The sequence below is a fragment of the Empidonax traillii genome, unplaced genomic scaffold (genome assembly GCF_003031625.1).
Source record: "Empidonax traillii isolate 1590-97213 ecotype Southwest subspecies unplaced genomic scaffold, ASM303162v1 scaffold161:size1573837, whole genome shotgun sequence".
NCBI lineage: Eukaryota > Metazoa > Chordata > Aves > Passeriformes > Tyrannidae > Empidonax > Empidonax traillii.
In genome coordinates this window covers 1,396,420-1,419,757 of record NW_020955354.1, presented here as the reverse complement: position 1 = coordinate 1,419,757, position 23,338 = coordinate 1,396,420, and the positions used below count along the sequence as shown (strand labels likewise).

Here is a 23,338-nt window from a genome sequence, read left to right as displayed (position 1 = left end):
AGCAAAGATGCTTTCTGTCCAAGAAAGAGCTGTACAACAAGTAACCAGGACAAGTATGACACAGGCATCGCCCAGTTGCAAATGGAGGGATCAATCTATTGTTTATAAGATGCATATGGAAAATATGAGAAAGATAAACATGATTGACAAGACCTAGAAAAGATTTCTCTGGTGTTCAGCTTACCAGAGTGGTCCACAGGGAATCTGTGCCAGGATGACAAACTGTTTTGTGAAATGGGACTTGGATGCATGTGTTCATGCATGTATAAACAAAAAAGGATGCACTAAGGAAATACTTGTCTTGTTTCACTAATTTCTCAACTCACTGGAAAACAAACAAGCATGCAAGACCCTTAGTGTAGCTACCCACTCACAGTGAAACAGGTAATAAAACACCAGAAACAGCCTCCTGGGAAGTAGAAGATCATTTTCTTATTGATCTAACAAGGGAAATCAAACTTTAACTGGATTTCCTATAAGCACAAAGTAGAACAATCTAATTATGAAAAGCCCAAACTGGGTACATTATTATTGTTGGTGTATTGTACAATGAGCATCATTTATAAGCCCCAGGGAAATTGGGGCACCGTTGTGTTAGTTTGGTACTGTGCAAAAACATAGGACAGTGTTTGCAAGCACGAAATTCCTAACCTGTCCCTCCCAGTCTCTATGCAGGCTGCTAGGATAAACCATTCAGCTTATGGCCCCTTCCCAGCCTGCATCTCTCCTGGCAGTGCAAACTTTATCTTTAGAATGTAAAGTATATTTAGACCCAGAATTTATGTCCTACGCCTTGTCTAGACCATTTTCTCTAGGTCACAAGTACCAGCAGGTGGTTTGGAGAATGAACTCTGTAAAGAAACAGGCATTTTGTCTGAACACAGCTAAAGCAAAAGCATTTTGCACATGTAGACTCCTTTCTCCTTAAATGAGTAGGGCCTGTATTGTCCTCTGTCTTTCTTACCACTCTCATAGCAACAAAAAGAGATACCAATTCAAAGAGATGGTTCACTAGTGTGAATGAGATACAATAAGCATGACATAGAAAATATGTAACTTCTCAGGAAATAAAGGAAAAGATAAACAGAAAGAAGTTTTGCTTGGATTTTTCCACAACAGGGATATTATCCAGTCAACTGATGTTAAGAACATCCTCATCTAGGGGTAAAGTACAACAAAAAGAGACTGAGCACAAGCAAGGTGGGAACTGAAGATTAGACAACACAAAACATGTTATGGCATCCCACTTGTCTGGTGATGGGAAGCCTGGCTAGCAAGGCTGTGAAAAAGAAGCTATTCAACCCCTTTGTAACATAAACTGTTTTGTTAACCTTTTCATTCTGGCAGTAAATTAATGCATCCTGTATGACTGAATGGTCAGGGGCCTTATTATTATTATGGTCCATCCACTGAAAATTGCTGATGTAACATAATCCTTTTCCCCTGGCAGCAGGAGCATCAGCAGGGCTGCTGGGGTCATTCTTTCAATCTTTACACATTCCCATTGCGTATCAGGTTGTGATCCATGACACAACACATTTGGGGACCCACAGAAAGCCCATGAGCCTCCTTGTTAAGCAGAGACATCCTCAGAGCAATCTGGAACAGCACATAAAATCTACATAAAATGTAGATTCCCCTATTTCTCCCCTTTGCAGCCTAAACCTGCATGTGCTGGCATCAGAACAGGGCATAGCTTTAAGGTAAATTAGATTATGAACTGAGATGTGGTTTTGGATGTGTGAGTCCTCTTCCACAGATCTTAAAAGATACGTGCAGTGGAAAAAAGGTGCCTTTAATTTTATTCCTGTGTATTTTCCAGCTGAGCCTTGCAGCAGACAACATAAGATTAAACTATCATGAACAATCACAAGGAAACAAGTGCTGAGAAAAAACAATAACTCTGAATCTAACTTGGGTTTAAAAGACTCAAATGATAATCTGGGTCATTTTCTTGATGTGTCTGCAATTTCAATCTTTCTTTTGCACAGTTGTCAAGTTCTAATTAACTCAACGTTTTTTGTCCTCTATCACTGAAGAGAGAAAGGGAACAAGAACACTGAAAGGGGAAGACAAATTATTTTTTTTCTGTGAAATATTCATGCCTGATTAAAACAAAGCAAACTGGCAGATTATGAGTATATTTACATAGCCACCAATTCTGCGGAGAAGCACTCATATTGAGTGCCAAAAAATGCCCACCAATTCCTCAACAGCAGGAACTGGGGCTCCTAATGCAATGAAAGAATTAATTAATGCGGAATGATTTACCTCAGGGCTGGATCACACAGACATAGCCTCTACAAACTCAAAGTTTGGTGCTCCTGGTTAATAGAGAGAGCAACACTTTTTCTCTTTTCTGTACCTATAACATCTTCATTATTTTATTATCTATTTAATATCCCACTGAGGTTCACCATGTTTCAACAGCAAGGGTTTCTGCTTTTGGTCCTACGCAGTTAAAGCAGATGGTTAGACTTACTTAGCAATTGAAATCAAGGTTTATTTACCGGAGCAAGGTTAGAGCCAGTGCTGTATCATATAGGCTTAAAGATTTTGCTAATTTATTTTAATCCACTTAAACCTTTAAGGCATGGATAATGGAAAACAGACAAGAAATCTCTTAAGCTTTCCAATTTAAGAGACAAGAGTTTCCTTCTCTGCAAACAATAGTAAAGCTCTCTAGAAGAATCCTGAAAGGTCAGCAAGGACGCCTTTGACTACTTTCTTCCTGGAAACTCTATCTCAAAGGTCACAATACCACAACTAAATTGCTGTTAGCAAGGAACCTAACTAGAGACACATTGCAAGGTACTTAATTGCCTTTAGCAAAGAATGTAACTGGAGATGCATTGCAAAGCCTTAAATGGAAACCAAAATCGATATTTCAACATTTAGGAGGAAAGCATTTTTAGCAAGGAGACTCAGCAGCTGCTCATGCTGGCACATTGAGCTTAACACACTGGTCTGGAGTGTATTTTGAAATAATGGTAGCACCAGTATAATGATCTACCTGTCATGTGGATAAGTGTATTCAGAGTACATTATTAGGAGTACATGTATGCTCATGGAAAATCTGACTGGGATAAAGATAAGAGGAATTCCATGCTTCAAAAGAACAGTGAAGAGATTGCCCATTGCCACACAAAGGACCCCTCTCACATCCAAGTTAATTGCCCAGATGAATGACAGAAAAACTACTGGCACAGGTGACAAATACATAACCAAACCAAACAAAAAAAGCTACAAACAAAAGGGCCACCACTCCCTGCAGTTTTAAATCAACTTACTTCTCTTGCACTCAAGTGTGTCCACATTCTCTATCACATTTCACTAATTAAGTGTCTGGCTCCAGCAAGCCAGGTGAGCTATATAAGCATTACTGAATCCCGTTAGAGGAAAGGAAACTTAAACACAGTTTCAGCGTGGCAGAGGATTACAGGGCGCCTGTGGCACAGTAGAAAATGGAGACTCTAAGACCAGTAGTCCCAAATCTGCCTGTATTAAGTGACTGCTTTGAAACCTTGAATTAAAACACTGTAAAAGCATCAATGGGAAAATGATTGTCAGGCCACTTTCACTGGCCTGTGGATTACAGGGGTAAGGAAAACAGCATAGACTAAACTGAAATGGATCATCCTACCGGAATCTGAAACAGGAATAGCTCTTACCTTCAAAAGCAATTGTGGGGTGTTCTTTCCTGACACATTGCTGATGTTCAGCTTCAGAGTATTCAGGTACATTCTGTGATGCTGAGAGATGAAAAGCAAGAAGAAAAAGGCTTGGCAATGACAGGGAAATGGCCTTTAATCTTGAAACAATCATGACTGAAGGGCGGCTGCAGAACTAGCTTCCAAGATAGGCCCAGGGAAGATACCTGAAATACAAATAATTCCAATTTCAGAAAGACAAATTCTTATCCAGAGCAGGTAGCACAGGTAGGCAAGGGTGGAGGTTCCCCTTTCATCCCAACCCCACTTGTGCTAGGTACACAAGGTAATATTCCACAAACAGAATCTAAAAACCAAAACCAAACCAAACAAAAAACCAAATAAACAAAAAATAAACACCCCCCCCCAATTTACAACTGTATTTTGACTTGTAACTTCAAATGCAAGGGAAGTGCACAGCTCCCTAAACATCTATCTCTGTGTGCCTTTGGGGTATATATCCTTAAACAGCAGCTGGTGTGCAATGGCTGATGCTGACAACCTGAAATCTCAAATACTCCAGATGTAAATGTGTCCCCCAGTGTGGACACCTCCCTCCTCAGTTTCATGATGTGCCCTGGTAAATGTCATGCTACATTCAAGAGATTGCTAAGGAAAGGCCAACATCAGTCATCAGGAAAACACATGTGTAATTAATACTGGTCTAATTGGTGATTTATACATTTTACCACTGCTGTTTTAAATGTCTTCAAACAAAAAAAAAGCCAATTCAAAGGTGTTGCCAGGAAAGTGCTAATTAAGGTACAATAAAAATTAAAAGAGTTTATTGGGGAAAATGGTGAGAACTGAGTCAATTGCTTGCATTATTATGGGATGCTATAGCTCCCAGTCACAAGAGCTGAGGCACAGCCAAAGAGGAGGAGCTCTCACTCTCGGGAGAGGAGAGCAGAGAGGAAAGTCATGCCTTTTCTGTGTGAGCTTTTTAACAACAACAGCAGCAGTTAAGGCATAGCTCTAAAAACTCCCTTGGGCCAAGCAGGCCTGAGGCAGGGGATGGAGGATTAATTAGCCAATGCCACAAGCTCCCCAAAATGATCCTACAACTTAGGAAAATATGCATAAAATTTAATCCTACTGATGTGCATATTATATTTTCCTATGTAAATTTGCTCAATTATTGCAAACACGTGTTTTCAAACAAGTGGAGTCTTCTACCCTTAAATCCTACCCAGTGATAAAGCTGATTCTCATTAAATTCACAAGTAACAAGATTTTTAATTCCTGCAGGTGTAGTGATCCACAAAGGTAGTGTAACAGTCAACACCTGCAGTGCCTCATGCCTCTACATTTTTGTTTGGAGTCTCTAAAACACTTCCAGTGTTTCAGTGACCTGAAGCGGTCAAGCTGATGGCAGGTAACATGAGGCACTGATGGACAATAGCAGGCTTGCGGTGTGGACCAAACTCTAATATGGTTACATCAAGGAGCTGGAAGAAGCTTGTAAAGGTCTTTGGGCATCACAGGAGCAATAAGGGACTGCTTACAGCAGCAATGGGAGATGGTTTGGAAAATGTTTTATTATTAACTGCATTTCTCTGTGACTTTAAACACTGGCATAAAGATGAGCTGCCAGCACATCCATTATGTGTGTGCTCAGCAGCAGCTACATACCTCTGATTGAAAATAGCACTGGCATTCAGGACTTGGGGTAGTTCTAAGGACTTGGTTTCCCAGCTAGTGTGAGTGAGACATTACAACATTTCACTTTTTTCCCAGCCCCATACATATGCAGATTTTATGCAGTGATGTATAAAAACGCCTTCCAGTTCTCCAAATGACGTTCTACAGCACTTTACTACAGAGGGTGGCTTTTTTAAAAACACAGCAAATACAACGTTAAATTAAAAAATGGGACTGGCAGAAGGGAGAGATGTGAAATCATTTAAAGCTCAGGCCAGCACAGCATTTAGTCATTAAGCACAGGCATACTGAAGGGCGTACACCACTGAGCACCGTGGCACCTCACATGATGGACATGTTGTGCAAGTCACACTGTAATAAAAATTATTGATGATGAGGCATCAAATTATATTTTCTACCACTGGTTTAAATGATCGTGTTTTCTCCACACGACAGAGTGAAGTGAAGCACAGCTCAGAGATGTGAAGGCCAGGGAGACGCATTTTGTACAGCTTTCGGATACACTTAAAGTCAAAGCCAAACTTTCCTTAGGTAGGAGATGGTTGTTGTGGGAAATGCACAAAAGGCAAAAGTACTTTTTCACTGTCAGATATCCTTGCTGGAAACTGGAAGAGACAGTCATGGAAATCTCACTTTATGCATGCTCTACTACTCCCAGTGCAGCCATTACTGGCTAATCCTGGAAATAAGGTACTATAGACAGGTTTTAGTCTGAGCCAATATGGCCATTTTCATATACTAATTATCCAAACAATGATCTCAAGCTAGGTGAAAAAAAATCTTAAAACAAAGACACACGGTAGGGTCTAATGCTCCTCTACAGCCCAATGTCTTGTACAATCAGCAGATGAGTAAATTCCAGTTTCAAACTTACCAGGGTCATGAAATGATAAAAAGTTGCATATGAGAAAGCTTCATAACATCCCACTGCCTATTCTGTGCCAAAGCAGAGTACATTTACTAGTGTTTTGTCTGGACTAGTTGTAAAATGTGCCAAGTAGCTGGATTTCTGCCACTTTCCCTGGGAGATTTTACCACAGCCCAAGAGACTTCAGTGTTCCTTAGAAAGCTCTAACCTGTATTTGGGGTAAAGTTCCATCTTCTTTTTCCTTATTGTCATAGGGAAACCTGAAGTGTGCATGAAAACAATGATTTCAAACTTGATTTATGACCAAAAAAAGATGAAAAAGAAACATTACAAAAACTTGTACCCTTGAGCCTGTTCCCTGTCTCCTACTTTCAACTGTGTTGATCAAATGTGTGAAGCTCTCACGTGTTGGAAAATTGAACAAAACCAGTGTCACATGCAGCCCTGAGCTGGTGTCTACTGGAGTCAGAGTCAATGGGTAAATGCCAACTTGATCAAGGGTGACGAAGCCAGAGCCCTGGAGCGCCAGATGAACAATAGTGAGACAGTAGACAGACTGCAAAAGCTTACTCCTTCAACCTGCCCCTTCCCAGGCTGCCTTGCTCACTTTTTCTCAATATTTTAAGAAAGACACTAACTCAGTAATTACTATTTCCAGCCGCTGCAAATTTGTTTCCAAAAAAAACCCCCCACACTCTAAATATGAAGCAGTGCCAATTGCAAGCATAGGTCAATTGAGTGCCAAGAGCAAGCTCGTAACTGCCTGGGAGAGTCCAGCAGTTATGAAGTGCTTTAATGAAATTAAATCTTTTAATTTGACTGGAGATGGCCAAGCCCACCCTCCAATTTTGCCCAAGCTGCAGATTTTCACTGTGAGGGCTGGGGTATGACCAGTGCTTAGGACCAGTCCCCATCCAGACTGCTAGAACACAGCCCAGGCTGGTGCTGCTTTGCACTGCTGGAACTTGCCCTGGCCTCAAGCTGTTTAGATGCTATAAAAAAGAGGTGTTCTTATCAGACTCTCTGCTCAGAATGGCTTAGGCCTCAAGAAATCAGCTGTCAAGTTTTCAGTGCAGACGAGAGACAAGAGCTCAAATCCCTGGTTAAACTCAAATCTCAGATAGGACATATCATTTCAATTCTTTATTTGCTCATTTTGATGCATCTTTACCACTGTAGCTATTCCCCTCCCCAGCCCAACGCAGACACGTTAAAAAAAGATGAAAATGTCAAAAAACATTATCTCTCCAAGTTTATCTGTCCTCTCCCTCACGAAAGCCTGTCCTCTGCACCACTGCACAGCCCCAAGGGACAGTGATGGGGAATCTTTCTCCCCTATGAGGGATTCTCTCAGAGGATCTCCCCTCAGAGGGATTCACTGCACAGTGACAAAAAATGGTCAGCAAATTCAGACTGCATTGGACCCGGTGAAATATGCTCCAGAGACAGGTATTTTGTAGAGGCACCACTTCTGCCACCATCCTGTTGTCTCTTAAATCAGGCTTTCTTAGCTCAGGAGCCTCCCTGACCGCAGCGGCGGTCGCAGGGGACGGGCAAAGAGCGGCTCTGTCTGGGAGGTCTGCACGCTCAGAGCATCCCAAAACTGGGGTTTGCAACCACAGCACCCGTGTCAGCACAAACCCATTGCCACCTGCCCGCTTCTCACCCAGGACACTCCATGGCAGCCCAGCGGGGACAGTGTATAATTTGTATAATTCTGCTTTGCCTCGCAGCTTCACCCCCGTGCAAGGGCAGCATTCAGGGGATCACCCACAGTTCCTCCCTTATTCATTCTCAGGGCATGAGTCTTTTCCAACTTGCCCCGTACTGTATCATTGTAACACCACTGATTTCACAGGAGCTAATCCTGATTTACAGAGGGTAACTCAGATCATGCCCCTTTTGACTAAAGCTCCACGTCTAAAAGAAAAATACCTTCAATCAATCTTCAGGGCTTTAAAACAAAGCACACTTTAAAAATGGCTGTACCAGGAATTCATATCCTGCTTTCCTCTAACTGTAACTATCATTTTGACTTAATAAAATGTGACAGTAAAGTTAAAGGATAAAAGAAAATGCTTCATCTTTCATTTTAAAGAAAAGCAATGCCTTTAAAAAAAGACTAAAAATGGAACCTCCTGTAGAAGCTTTAATTCTTCTGTTGGGGATCTTTTGTGATTGGCACAGTTATGGTTTTATTAGACTGGAATATCAGAGGGAAGAAGAGCAATGGAAAGAGGTGGACATGAAAGTATTCCAAAAAGTAATGGAAAAATAAGGGAAAGAAATATAAACACTATAAAGCAAGACAGCTCAGCAATGTGGCTGTAACAGGCTGGCACAGGCAGCTTTGCCCTAGAAAACAGAGAGCTCCAAGGCCAACAAAACTATGGTCCTTTATTCATCTGATGCTCCTTGCCCTTCTCTCCTACCCTCTCCAGCTGGAATCCATCCCAGTCAACTGGCTCCAAGGGCCATTCCACACTATCGAAGAAAAAGCACAGCTTTTCCCTCTACCCCTGGCCACATCCACACCCTCAGCCCTCAGCTGTACCCCTGCTGGGGAGTTGGATTTGTCTTACAGATGAAATATGGCACACTGCACTTGCTATTCCAGAGATCAGATCTCATATGCACTCCTAGACTGGGCTTGTGGGTACTGAGCTTTTCTCATTTATTTACCTGTGAGGCAAATCTACAGGAATGGTCTGGAGTTCAGAAAAGAATCTGTGATCTTGTTTTGCTTTAATTAAATCACCCTACAGTCTTCTGAAGAATCAGCAAGCTCACTTTGAATTTCATGACAGCTTAGATGCCACAGCTCTCATTCTGGCTGCATTTCACCATGGTGCTGTGTGCCCACCTTGTTCAGGGCTTCCCATGGCTTCAACTACAATATCACCTATGAGCTTCACACTGAACTTGCTCTCACAACACCCCAGGGAATACAAACCCACATTTTCATACAAATAATCCAAGGGTTATCTTCTAAAAACCCATACAATTCAGCAGCAATTCAACATCACAAGTGTATGCACATAATACACTCTCCTGTGGCAGTGCAGAAACTTGAGCTCCATCCTGACCCCTCTCACAGCTCCTGCTTCACACAACCTGCAGGGCACCAGTTGCAGTATCACACTAGGCTTTATATCAGGAATAAAACAATCACGATTTTGCAACACAGGTCAATTTACTGAAACCCTTCTGTTATCTAGATCTGTATAAATAATTCAGGTAACTCTTTGCAAAGGAGAAATCAGTTTAACCTATTATCCTGTTCGGTTCATGGCTCATGAAGTCTGTGGTGGAGCTGAATAGTAATAGTCTGTACTTTGATCTTCTTAGGACTACATTCCATGAACGATTGACAGTGTACTTGGGGGAACTTTATTTCTAGAGCACTTTCTGATTGCTGTTCAAATCCAGGACTAGTCAAAGTTCCAAACCAATCCCACAAAATGCAATGGGGTGTTTACGTTCAGATCAGGTAACAAAAAAAAACTCTTAATAATGGCTAAGAACAAAACGAATTGGTTGGTGTCAGGCCCCTTCTTTATGGACTGGTGTAGGCCCTCAATGAGCCATCAGCCACCACTTGCTTACTTGGCCTCAGTAGCACAGTTGGTGGCCACATCATCCTGGAAACTGAACTGTTCCCTCACCTTTAGAGGAAGCCCTCCAGTACAGGGACCTTTTATAGAAAGCTTCCATTAAATAAAGCTGATTCAACAGTAAAGATGTGTAACACAGCAAAATATACTGTACCTCTGGGTTTCTGCCAAACCCAGTGGGCATAAATAAATACCTGCTCTGCTGACACTCAGACCTGCTTCTGAATAGTGTTAACCTGACCACACATTGAGTGCATCCCCAAGTGTTTCAAGAGGCTCCCCAGAGAGCTCTAGATCTTTTTTTTACTGGCTACACATAATATAAAGACATGAGAGGTTTTGTTAGCATTTGTTTGGGGTATGAATTTAGCACTTGTGAAAAGGTGCCTTGGAGTCTGAAGTCCTCTGTTTATTCAAAGATTATATTTGGCAGTGAAGGCTTACAGTATTTATCTGCCTGGCAGTACACTGCCACTGTTTTCTAGAAGACTGCCTCTACAGGGGGGGTGGAAATACCTTCTATTTGCCCTTCACAGAATGGCCTCTCTGAGAGATGTCAAAGTGGAGGTATTTATTTTATCTCTGGGGTCTGGACTGACTATGGAATTATTTTTCTGTGTTCTATCTGTGAAACACAGAGATGAAGGCAGAGTCTAACACAGCAGCAGAACACAATGGATGCTGCTGTGGTACTTAGCACAGCTGCAATTCAGACACAAAGTTTACTGCAGCCTAGACTGGGAATCAGGAGCTCCTGACTCCCAGTCAAAGTCTGGGGATGCTCCATCAAAAGGAGAGGGCAAGTGAGTGTAACTCAGCCCAAGAAAGGAGCCATCCCAGAGCTCATGGGACGGCAGCATCACAGCAAGAGTAAGTATTCCAGAGGTGCTGCATGCAGCAGGTCTCAGGCCCAGGGCTCAGCATCCCTTGCAGTGCAGTCACCTTTCTCACTGTACACATGATTTAGAGTCCTCTCCAAAGTGCTGTGAATCCAAGGTGCCAGATGTGCTGTTTACATGCAGATCAGTTGTATAATGCAAGTACAGCAGATTCAGCATCAGACACTGCAAACAGTCACCTGGTTGCAGGAGCTCCTTCTGGCTTGATATTTGGTACTCAACCCATAGGCTGATGCCTTAAGCCTACAACTGTAAAAAAAAAAAACAACACAGCAGCTTTTCTTCAAGCTGCTCCCCTGCACAATGTGGATGGTCTGTAAACATGCAAATTAGCAGAGCCACAGTCCCTAACACTACACTGTGCAGCCAATGTCATTCCAACACACTATCGTGCCTGACAGTCTGGAGATTCTCCTCTATTAGCAGTGATTTCCAGACATGTGATGTTCCTGCTCACACACCTCCCCACTGCAGCTGTGACATTACAAATGGGGAAACTGAGGCATGACACAAATTTGTGACTCAGCCACTGTACCTGCAGCCAGTTTTTGGTAAGGACAGAAAGAGAAATGAACTTCTGACTCTTCCCAATGCGTTTGGTATGGGGTTGTCTTTTGTCTCATGGTTTAATATGAAAACTGTAAGTGTTCTTGAATTTTTATTAGAGTATTAACCGTTGTTTTATTAACAGTAGTTTGTTATTCAAGTCTATTTAGAGGGTCCACTGCAGACATCCCATGGGATTTTTAGTTAGTGACAGGAAGCTAGTGACAGTAGTTCCAAATTATATTAAGCATAACATAGGTGGTTGCTAACTCGCAAAGTTTCTCTCTTCAATGCTGGGGGGACAAGCAATCTGGGGACAAGTGCAGTCCGCAGATAGTGCCAAGCAGATAAGCAATCCTGACAAACTGTGTAGTAGTCACTGTGGTGCCTCTGTGGTCACAGAGCTGGGAACACAGAGGAAAGAAGAAATAAATAAAAAAACCCACACTTAATTCTCCTTAAATCTCTCTGAAGCAATCCCAGAATTCAAGTCTCCAGAAGACAAACACCAAGCCATGAAATCATCACACCAATGAACCTCCTGCTTGAGAATCAGCCATAACATATAGGCTGGACTTTCCCTAGAGCCTTGTTTTTCCAGTTTAAAGACTCCAGCACTAGCTCCAGGGCTACAGCTTCTGCCAGCTGCTCCCTTCTACTCCATCCCATGGATCCCATCACATCACTCACACAGCCCCAAACTCCAGGGCCAAAGACAGTTGTTGCACGTTTCAAACCCAGCACATCCCTCCCAGCAGCTCTTTCCTCCACCGCTACATTGCAAAAACATGAGGAGAAGAGCTTTTTTCTTTTAATGCTTGCCCATGCGCAAGAGAGAAACCACAGCTTGTTTGGTTTGCCAAAGATTTGTGATTACCTGGTACCACATAATACATACTCATGGTTTAATTGTAACTCTAGGAGAAGCAGCATAAAGCACCCCTGTAGCGCAAGTCCAAGTTTCAGCCTGCTTGGAAACAAGAATATGTTTTGCTGCAGTGTCTCCTTGGCACAACACAGCATCATTTATCATAAGAAAACCTTTGGCTAGAAGGCATTCAAACAGCCTTTTATATGCCCCAAATATGAACAGACACAATAATAATTGTCAGCCAGAGTCTTTTTTTGTCCTGCTGTGCCCAGTTTTTCTCATATTTCTTGCAACAGCAGTTACCTGTTGGGCTCTGTTCACTCTTCCCCTCGGAGCAGCAGGGCTGCTTTGGTCTGCCCTGACTTTCACACTGTACTTGGAATACTGTGAAGTAGGGAAGCTCTTCCCAGAGCCTTCTGGCTGCATGGCAGCACTGAGGGGAAGCAGTGCAAAACATATACAGCTCACAAATGACAGGTTGTTACCGACTGCTGTGTATAAACAAAATAGGACTGATTCCTCATCTGCTGAAAACAACAGTGACATCAATTTTCCTCATGAAAAAAATCTGGTGATCAACAGTTTCTGAAAAAACAGAGCTGAATTTTTCTCTCCCTCCAAACATGCTACACAACCTCTATGGTACCAGGACCATCATACTGCTTGCCAGCCTCAGAACACAGGTATTACTATGCTGGGTGACAGCAACATCCTTTTAAGAGCTTTTCTTAAAAATTTAGGAAAAGTGAAGCAGAACAGCTGACCTTCCAAAAGCCCTTGGCTTGCTTGCTTCTAATGAACTGTTGCTGTAATTTTCACTGTTCACTGCTCTACTTTAACTAAACAGTACACAGTACAGTCCGCATCCTGTAAAGTGTCCCTCTCCCTAAATTCCCAAAGACATCAAGGTGATCCAGTATTTAATACAAACCTGATGATCTACAACTTAGCTAAGAAATTCCATGCTGGAATGGAAGGGAGGAATATCTGAGACTGAAAGCTGGGACCCTCCTCTACACTTACGTTTTTGACAGTCAGATGTCCAGCCAAAATTGGACATCTGAATCTTTTCCCACCAGGCAGGAGAAGCAGCCTGCCAGCAAACACCCCAGCCCTGGGGTATCAGCTTTTTGCCTCAGAAATGCTTTAAAATACCCAAACAATCCCTCAGACAGAAACCTTGTCGTCATCTTCCAGGAGGCAGGGTCTAAGCAAGCATTTGGGAGCTGATATAATTTTAATACACTCTGAGACCAGCCTTTCTAGAGAAGATGAATTATTTGTAATGAATTCCAATCACATGGCGCTCCAGCCCCCACACCTTCATCCTGCATATATAACCAAATTAGTTTAGGAGATGTAAGTTATTCAGGGACTTAGCTGTTCAGTCTGGCCTTGGAGGATTTGCTCTCATTATGGCTTTTATGCAAATTCTGTCCTCCAAATCTCTTCTGAATCAATTATTACTAGATTAATTTAAACATGTCCACCTGGGGTGCCTGTATATCATGTGCCTCATGTTAAAAAGTAAAAAGGAGGATAATGAATTCAGGAGGTGACTGAAACAGATTCCTGCTTTGTGGAAATGTGACCTTTTTGCATAATGTCATAAAAGAAAGAAGTCCCTTCAAGAAACATGGCAGACAGGGTCGTTCGTTGGATCAGCTGGGCTTTCAATCACTCTTTGGAAATTAGCATGATACAATAAAAAATTAATAAGAAATTAAAAAAAAATATCACTTTAATGCTCCAGACTATTAAAGTCTTTGATGGACTACTAATTGAAATGTAATGCTTAATTTTAAGCAATGCCATTTTATTAATGGTAAAAACTTGAATTAATGTCATTAACCAATGTTAATATTACACATCCCCTGAGGGATAACAAAGCAATTATGTTATTCACAGAACTGAAAGGGGGAAAAAGATGTAATCTGTACATGGCTGCACTAAGGCAGAAGAGACTGCTTCCATCTGCATTTCCTCTGCTGAGAAAGGGGGTTTGTTTGTTTTTTTGAGCAAAGAGGAGGCAAAGGAAGAGAAGAATTTGCTCTAAGTTAATTACTGCTGATTTTCAGGCACTTAATAGCTAGGAAATTATTCTGTTACTCAAATAGCATACTGTGGGGATCCTGGAAAAATAATTTGGGAATGAGAAATTGATTACAAACCCTCCTTCTTGGAGGTGTCCCCTGTGTGTGCTTGGATCCTAACACACACACACCAACAGTCTTCACCTGATGGAAAAGACTGATGCAAATACATGGCCTCACACCTGGCAGCAAATGGCTTTATGGAGCTGTGCTGGTTTATATCTGCCAGGGATCACTAAGGAGAACACATCCTGTGGTACTGAGTGCTCTCGAGTTCATGTGAGGGCAGTTGCTTTTATTTTATATAGTTTAGCAAGTTCAGCATCTTGTCAGATGCACTACTCATACAGCAGGATAGATGGGGTTAGCCTTAATTAAAGAACCAAAAGCAATACCCTTGCTAATTGGCAGAAGTCACATTGCCCAAAGGGAGTAAGAAACTTGTATGGCAGAGGTATAATACTGTATTTACTCCAGAATAACCATGTTGAGATAAACTCTTGATTAACTGGTTTTTTTATTGTCTGGTTGATAATTCAGAGACAATGGGGAGATTCAGCAAGCCAGAGCATGAAGATTTCCCCAAGGAGCTACAAACCTAGTTATTGCTCAGAATCCCAAAGAGTTTTGCTTTCTATTTAAAAAAATGAAAGTATTCCAACACACCGTTGTCAAAATCCATGACTAACGCAAATGCCTCTTTCAGTTTGCACTTTTCAAGGCAACCAGTCAAATGTGTCACGAATTTGCAGAGAGTATTACCTCTAACTGCGAAGAGATACAAAAATTAGTTTCCTCTGTAACATGCCAATGTTCTGGTGTATACCAGCTCTCAGGATGCTCAGGAGATTCTTCTGAGACTGTCCAGCCAAGCACTTTTAAAAATAAGGTTAATCTCCTTCTTAGAGGAAAAAGAAAAGCGCTGACACTAATTACTACCAGGCTTCCTATTTATGTTGCATGAGGTGTAAAACCTCGATACGAACTCAAAATAAATCAACTGAAAAAAGACCAAGGCTTTCAGTGGAGTGAGAATCTACTCCTGAATTTGGCTGTATATAGTAACAGGGATGCACACTTGGTATCTGGGACCAAGGTGTCTTTCTCTCTTTGCAGCCCAAGCACAGAACACCCAAGTACCTCTTTATGTTTCTGTTCAGAATACAGATCCAGCTGTAAAACACAATGAGACTTGGGGGTTTTACTTAAATTGATATATTACTTAGTAATCTTATTATAAATGGCAGAATGAGCTGGAGGAAGAATTACTGCAAGGTTTCCAGTCTGCTTACCAATGAGTTTCTGCACGTGGCAGGCTTCAGTCTATGGAGCCAGTTATGCTCAACAGCATGGTGCCTTTTCTCCTGCAAATTTGGAAATCATTGCACTTTGTTTTCCATTAATCATTTCTCTCTTACCTCATCTCCCCCATTTCCTCAAAGAACAACATCAAACCTCCTGTGAAATATCTCCATTCTGTCACTCTTCCATTTTCTCTTCCAGCTCCCCACTCCCAACTTGCAAACAAGGCAAGGGAAGCCACTGAAGACACCAAGGTCAAGGCAGAGTGAGACAAAGTCAAATTCATGCAATCAGTTAACACCACACGCCATCAGACCATTACAGAGACATGAGACATTATGGATTGAAGCTTAATAGATCGCAATAGAGGATGATGGGGGAGAGGAGAAGAGAAATGTTCCTTCTGGGTTGAGACTTGCTGATTAAAGTGCACGAGTGGGCAGGGGACAGTAATAGTGTTTGCGTTCCTAAAGTTGAGACTTACCTCTCGATATTAATGGACAGACCATTGTCGCCAGACGCAATGTTTTGTTATTGCGTGATTAATTGAAAGTCACATACAATGACATATTACAGGCAGGATAAAGCTGTCACTGGAAAGCAATTCTTCACAGTAATTCCTGCCAGTCTCTACAATCTGAAATTGCATACCTCGTTACAGACGACCCCTCAAGCACAAACGCATTACATATCTTTATATAAATAACGGTGACTAACAACGGCAGTCTGAGGTAATCTCTATGGGATATGAAATCGAGAAAAAGGTAAGGCAGAGAAATTGCCTTCAAATATTAGTAAGCTTGTCCGTGCTAATCTCCATCAAATGAACCATTTCTCTTTTCTTTTAAAATGAAAACTCTTCATGCTGGAGACACAGAAAGTATGATAGAAGGACATGTTGTTGCATAAATGACAACTAGAAGCCTTACTTCTTCAAAAGGTCACTAGTTCTAAATCTTAAAAACTTATCTTGATCAAGACTAATTAAACTTTGACACAGTTGCTTTATCACTTACTTAGGTCAGTAAATATAAGTAACTGGTCCAGCTCACTTTTTTAAAGCCCCCAGATCAAAGACTCTTTCATATTTCTTTTGGCAGCAGCAAGACGATATCAAATCATTAATTTCCTCCATGCATTTTATTTCAGTCAGAATCACTGCATCCAAAATACAACGTGGAAAAAAAAAAAATCTACACTGCTCAAGGGAAAGGACACAGCCCAGGGGAATAGAGGTGCCCAGGAAATAGCTCGTGTCACTTATATTTTGTGTATGACAAATTCACAGCTGAACTGCCAGAAATGGTACACAGTTGCCTAATCTCCAGTTGGCATTTAGCGCTCCATTTCCCGCACCACCGGCTAATGGTCAGATCTGCTGCAGTGCTCAGTTTATTTTCTTGCTATCTGAACATAAATTGGAGGCAATACCCCACTACTCAAGTGAGCAATATTTGAAAGACTCACCAGGAGATAAGGTGGCATCATTTAAAATCAACAGTACCCTCTCTTTTGCAATCTCTCCATGAAAGAGCTCCCTTTCACACCACCACAGAGACCGTCAGAGGTTTTACGCCCCTTCAAGCTCACGCACTTGGACTTTCTGTTACCAATCACTTGCAAAATAAGGAAAAGTGATCCAAAGGTCTTTACCTGCTTGGGAGACGTTCTCTGCCTCCTCAGAAGACAGCCTCTTGCAGGCTCTTGTAAATCTGCCACTGACAGGAGCCAAGAGAAATGGGGACAGGAAAGCACAAAGCCTGGGCTGTCCTGTGGCCTGGAGGCAAATAGCAATCTCTGTCTTCACCTAACCCAACCAGAGCCCTGCAAGAGAGTAAATCTGTGTCCACTGGCCTTTTTAACAGCCCCTTAATGACCGTTAACTTTTTTCAGCCAGCCATTGATTCTAATGGCATGTGCATTCACACACAATAATACCTCAGACGGCCTTCATTAATTTACCATGCATAATTTCTCTGAAAGCTTTTGCCAATAGAATACCCCTAAACTGACTCACTAACTCATGAAGATAAAGCACTTTCTGTGTGAAACCATTATGCAGATGCACAGCATTCTCCTCAAATAAGTTAAAAAGTAGGTATTGTTCAGTGTCTACCCATTTTTTGGACACTGCAAAGTACCAGGGCTTGAAAATGTAAAGCTGCTGCTGGAGTATCCGGTGTGACAATGAATATGTAAGATACTCCAGGCTGGGGAAGGAAAAACAAGAAAAAAGGCAAATTATATGAAAAAGCCTTTCTGCTGTGAAGTTCCTGAAATCTCTTACAAATTTCAACAATGGGAAGTCCTAAAAGTGAAAGGCTGTTAAAATACCAAAGGAAAATGCAGCAATATAGATATTCACCAGTCCATTCATCCAGAGAGAGGGTTGGGGAAGATCCAGCAAAGGGAGTGTATTAGAAACAAACTAGCCCAGAGAACAAGGATTTAGAGCTGTCAGGAACTACAGTGCTGCCATTAGCCTTGCAATAAATTATGGAGCTGTCAGCATTTTCCCATAATAAATCTCTCGAGCCTCCTCTTATGTACACTGATGTAAGATTCAGACCCCAGTCCCATGGTGGCAATGATACTCAGACAAAAGTACCACAGACCCCCTTTGGAGGTATAAGACCCATAAATATAACCTGTGGTGTTATAAACTTCACAAGATGTCGGCTGTAGGGAATAAAAAAGGGTTGCTGGGTTTTGCTTTATTTCATTTTATTATTATTACAATTAGTTTGTCTTTAAGCAAAGCCTCAGGATGACAGGTGAAGAGCTGATTGAAAAGTTGATCAGGAATAGGCTCCTCTTTTGCACTACGCTCAAGTCTTTTATCAACTTGTGAGTCTCTCATCCCTTTCCGGAGGATTGATCACAGAGCCCTCGAACGCTGTGACTCCACTTCCAAGGTTATAGGTGCTGTCCTGACTTATGTAAAAAACCACTTTCCATAGACATACACTTGTGATGCCCTCTGATATTAAATGTGGAGGTAAAATGAAGATTAAAATAAAATTAGATCTGAAAATTTAATCTGTCTTAAATTCATGAGTTGTGGGACTCAGGGTTTTGGGCTCTCATCAGTGAGCAGTGAACCATTTGCAGGGAGCACAGGAGCCATAGAGCAAGTGGATTAAGAGCAGAACTCTTCAAAAAATCTCCATTAAAAGGAAGCTTAATATAATTAAGGAATGAGGTTTTTTGTTGCTACTGCAAAATACAGACTGTAAAAGAGGCCCCGTGTACTTCCGTGCAAAAAAAAAAATGAAGACTGACAGCATATGTGGGGGAAATATGCTCACATGGAGATACTTTTTTAAGTGAAAATCACCAGAAGGATTTTGGCAACATGTTTTAGTAAAAAGGATGTAAGCCATTATCAGTATAAACGTAATGAAAACTCAGGGAAAACACCAGTGCCTGGAGTCAGTATTGTTAAAGACCATTAATACTGTCACTAATTACACATGCTTAACTACAGCTTTGCCTGCAACTGTAACATCACAAAATGCCAATAAACTGGTCTGTCTAGGGAGAAACAGACTCCTTCAAAAGCCCCTAAATACATGTTTACAGATGATATGGGGAAAAGCAATCTAACACACCCAAAGAGGACTATCTTCCCTCTGCCCTCTTTTTTACATACGTTTACCTTGCTCCAAAGAAACAGACTCTTCCCCCCATGCTCAGACACCAAAAGCCAACCCACGATGCACCCTGAGCCCAGCCTGTCAAACCAGGCCAACGTGAGCATGTTCAGCTCACCAGTTCCTCAAGTGGCAGCAGTAAATCTCATCACCACATACAGGTCTCCACTAGGAATCAAGCAGTGCATATGCTGGAGGATTTGGGACTGGAAGCAGTCTGCTCCAGACAAAGTAATGACTCAAACACAAGGTAGGAGACACTCGAGGCTCCCAGTGTGTGCGACAGCCCAGCAGAGTTACAGCCACCCCCGACCCGCTGTTCAGCACGAACAGCAAATCATTCTATACATTCTCCTAACCCTTTAACAGTGTTTCCATACAGCACCATCCTTTGCTCTTGGCTTGTGTATTACAGGGGAAAACTAGGACAATGTTTCCCCTTTTAATCCCCCATCTTTTCATTAATTATTTTATTATATAGGGGTTTTTAGTCAAATCTTTCAGTGTATATCCTCATAAAGTAAACAGCACTCTGCTTCAGAGAAAATATGTAACAGTAGAATAAAAATCTGTCCATATGTCCGAAGTACAAGAGGTTCACAGTCAGAGCTGGCAAATGGTGTAATTAATCCTGACTGCATTTCAGCAAAGACAAATGTAGAAATAATGTACAATTTCTTTCTTTGTGAATTACCACTTGAGAAAACTCCCTGTCTGTATCATATACACCCAAAGCAATTTTTGTAGATTGTTTACAATAAATCAAATTTGGGATAGTGCTTGACTGATGAAATTTCAAACACCATCTCTTTATTCTTTGGGTGCTCCTTTTATAATGTCAAGTTAACAGAAAAAACACAGCGGATACACAGACGCCAGACACACTCAAAGGTTTCCATCTGGGCTTTAATTACTATCACAGTTGCCTCACTAAATTGAATACGTTCCTCCTCCTCCTAAGGGCTTTGCCTTGTATCTGATTTAGCTTACTTTGCCTTGATGAACAAAATCTGGTATAATCATTTTCTATGATGCCCCAGAGGAGCATCATCCTGTGTATAAACTTGCTGCCCCATAAGTCAGTTTTTTACATTTCTCTCTTCAGACATTACCCTGAACTGTACTCAGAGATATTGTTTTTTTCCTGCAGGAAATTATTTTGGAAGCCTCCTAGAGCAGATTTTCTCCAAAAGCCACATTTAGATTAGGTCACTGCCAGTATTGTAAAATCAAAAAAGAGGAAAGAATGTTTAAAACTACTTCTTCCAAACGCAGAAGACAAACAAATCCCTCTTTCTCCCCCTCCACACAGCATCACCTGTTCGTGACCCCACTGACCAGTTCATTATTGCTTTCAGATGGTAATTAGTGAGGCCAGACAGCCTGATCTTTGCCATTTCTCCTGACCTGCTAGGCTTGGCCTCTCTGTTATTATCAGTGTCTTTTCTATAGGTGTTCTCAGAGAGCAGTAACAAGCATGCCATCTGTTTTAGCTCTCCTGATTTGAACTGTTAAGTAAAAACACGTAACATCATCCACAAGAATACCATTGTTAGGGCTCTGCAGCAAGCTCTGAACCCTTTATAATTAACTGCAGACCTACTTGTTGGTTGCCAATAAGGTCACTCTTTCAGTAATCAGAGGTGGTCCCAGGAGGTAGTACATAAATAGCCTATATTGAAGCCTAAATTAGGCTAACTCAGAACTTCCTGTACTCTTCACTGCAAATAAAGCAAATATTTATAGGCTCTTGCAATATTTAAGGTTCCTACCTAAGAATTAGGATCAGAGCAGCTCTTCTTGCTCACAATAAATCAGAACCCTAGCAAATGTCCCAAAGCTCGGACTCCTCAGTGCATCATTTTTATTTGCAACTCCCTATGTCATTCTTTAGATAACCTTAATAAAAAATTATTTAAAAAAAAAAAGACTTTCAAAAGGGAGATGAAAACAGACTTTGAAGGGAAATATCCCCTGCTAAATTCTTGTTAAGGCACATATTCACAAACTTAGAACATATGGCTTCTATTCTGGGCTCTGCCACTGACTCTCTAGGTGGCCTCGGGCAACTCCTTTCAGGTTTAAGTCTCCACCTTTTCTTTCTTTGCAAGCAAATCAGATTTTTACTTTCTTCTCCCTTCACTTTCTGTCTTGACCATCCGGAGCCATGCATAATTTTAAAGAAGAGGAGTAACAGCATCTTCTCACTGGATGCATCATATAAGTAGACACTTCTCTGAAGGATGAAAGCTTTGGACTGTAAACACTTCAGGGCAAAGACCATCTCCTAACATTTGTCAAGTTTTCTGTTTTATAGTCTATTTAGAGAAGGCTAATGGTATTCTGTAGGAGTTTCTGGAAGCAGCTGGCTGAGCTTCTGCTGGAATCATCACTTTAAACACTGTTGGGACGTCACTGTTTTTATTCAGAGGTGTCTGAATGCCTAGAGCTTTGGCCAGCCATCTTCTCTCATTAGTAATTTTCACACAAGTCTAAATAAATGTATTTGTACTGTGCCCAATGTAATGCAGCTTCTATGTGCCACATTAACACAGCTAATAAATAATAAAAAAAAATCCTATTCATGATATTCTTACACCAAGCCAGCAGTAGAAAATGGCCACTCATCAGGGAAGCGGGAAGCATTAGTGGCTGGGGTGGATGGTGTTAGCAAACAGGCTCCAGCTGGAAGAGTAAGCATTATAAGTAACTTTATCATTTATTTTCAATGGCAAATTGCATTTCCTTGTCCCTCTACTACCCCATAGAGAAGGTCTGGTGAAAAGCATGGTACCCATTTATCCTTAGCTAGCTATGGAGCCAACAAGCCTCTTTGTTACATTTTGTCCTGGAAACTGTCTGGCTGCTGCCTCTACACAGTGCAGGAAGAATGATACCCATGGGCAATGAAGAATACTGCTTCCTCAATACCTGCCACCAACACTCTAGATGCTTTTCAAATACAGAATATCCAGCCTAAAAATGTTGTCAAAGAGCTCTCAGACACCACTGGAACACAAAGTTAATACACAGGGTAATGTTTCTGCAAATACATCGGTGGAACTCCATTCCTCTTGTCTTAACCTGCATCCAGCTGTGGTGCTGCTTCCTTACATCTCTTTATCACTATCCATCCATCTTACATGGAATGATAAAATGATCGTATTTCACAAGTTTTAAGAACAGAGACTTTACTTTAGAGCCAAACATACTTAATTATCATAACATGTACACACATTTTCCCCCAGAATCCGGAATTTCAGACTAATCAGATTATTTATTTCTTTCCAGGTAGCATGGTTAACTGTTTTCCTGTTCCCCAGAATAAACATATTTGAACAAGCATTCTGGAACCACAGCATCCCATTGAACTCCCCCCAGGCTGTGGACTTAGAGAGCAAAGTTTCTCACCTCCTTTAGCCAGGAAACTAGCTCCTGTCCTTTTAGGACCAGGTTCTACCAATACAAATAATCACATATCATCTTCCTCAGATGTACTGAGTCTTTGACAGAAGCGATTTCATGGACAGTCTGCAGAAGCTCCCCCTCTCAGCACTGCCAGTTCAGAGTTCTTTGTTTACACTGCCTTTTTCTTCACCTCTCTTGTTCCTCTCATGAGAAGCCCAGCTGCCAGGTTGAGACAACTACATTTTTCCAGAGGAATGGAGCTAATGTTACTTCCAACAAAGTTCAAGAGAGTTACAACAATCTTCTTGGCCAAGATCCCTTGCCTATGATGACACTTGATAGAGGAGAAAGCTGAAGCCTTCCTAACCATCAGGCTTTCAAAAATCCAAAACAAGAAATCATTCACCTGTTATCATAAATAATAATATTTTGCTGTTGTCGTTTTAGAAACTGAGCTACTGAATTCTAGGAGTGCTAAAGGAAAAGCATCCTTCTATGAATCCTGGGAGTACGCTGGGTGGTTGACTACAAAGATGACAGTTGCCCTAGAAACCTCATAAACTGGAGCAGATAACTGAAGTAGACAAGATCTGTCAGAAAAAGTTTGGCACCATCAAACTGATGCTTTGAAAGCATAAAAATGACTAATTGTCTGTGTTTTCTTCAGCACATCAGAGAAAAGTTTCTCCTAGAAGTGAGGGACAGCTCTTTG

General features: G+C 41.5%; 1 protein-coding gene across 5 annotated transcripts in view; it reads right to left on the bottom strand.

Moving 5' to 3' along the window:
• The window catches only part of SEMA5B (semaphorin 5B), a 197,427-nt gene that overhangs the window by 131,752 nt on the left and 42,337 nt on the right, over positions 1 to 23,338 (bottom strand). For all 5 annotated transcript variants that reach the window (XM_027885113.1, XM_027885112.1, XM_027885115.1 and 2 more), the window contains one exon: positions 3,672 to 3,877. In XM_027885113.1, the coding sequence (XP_027740914.1) occupies positions 3,672 to 3,825 (154 nt within the window). In that variant the 5' untranslated portion in view covers positions 3,826 to 3,877. The remainder of the gene's footprint in view (positions 1 to 3,671; positions 3,878 to 23,338) is intronic.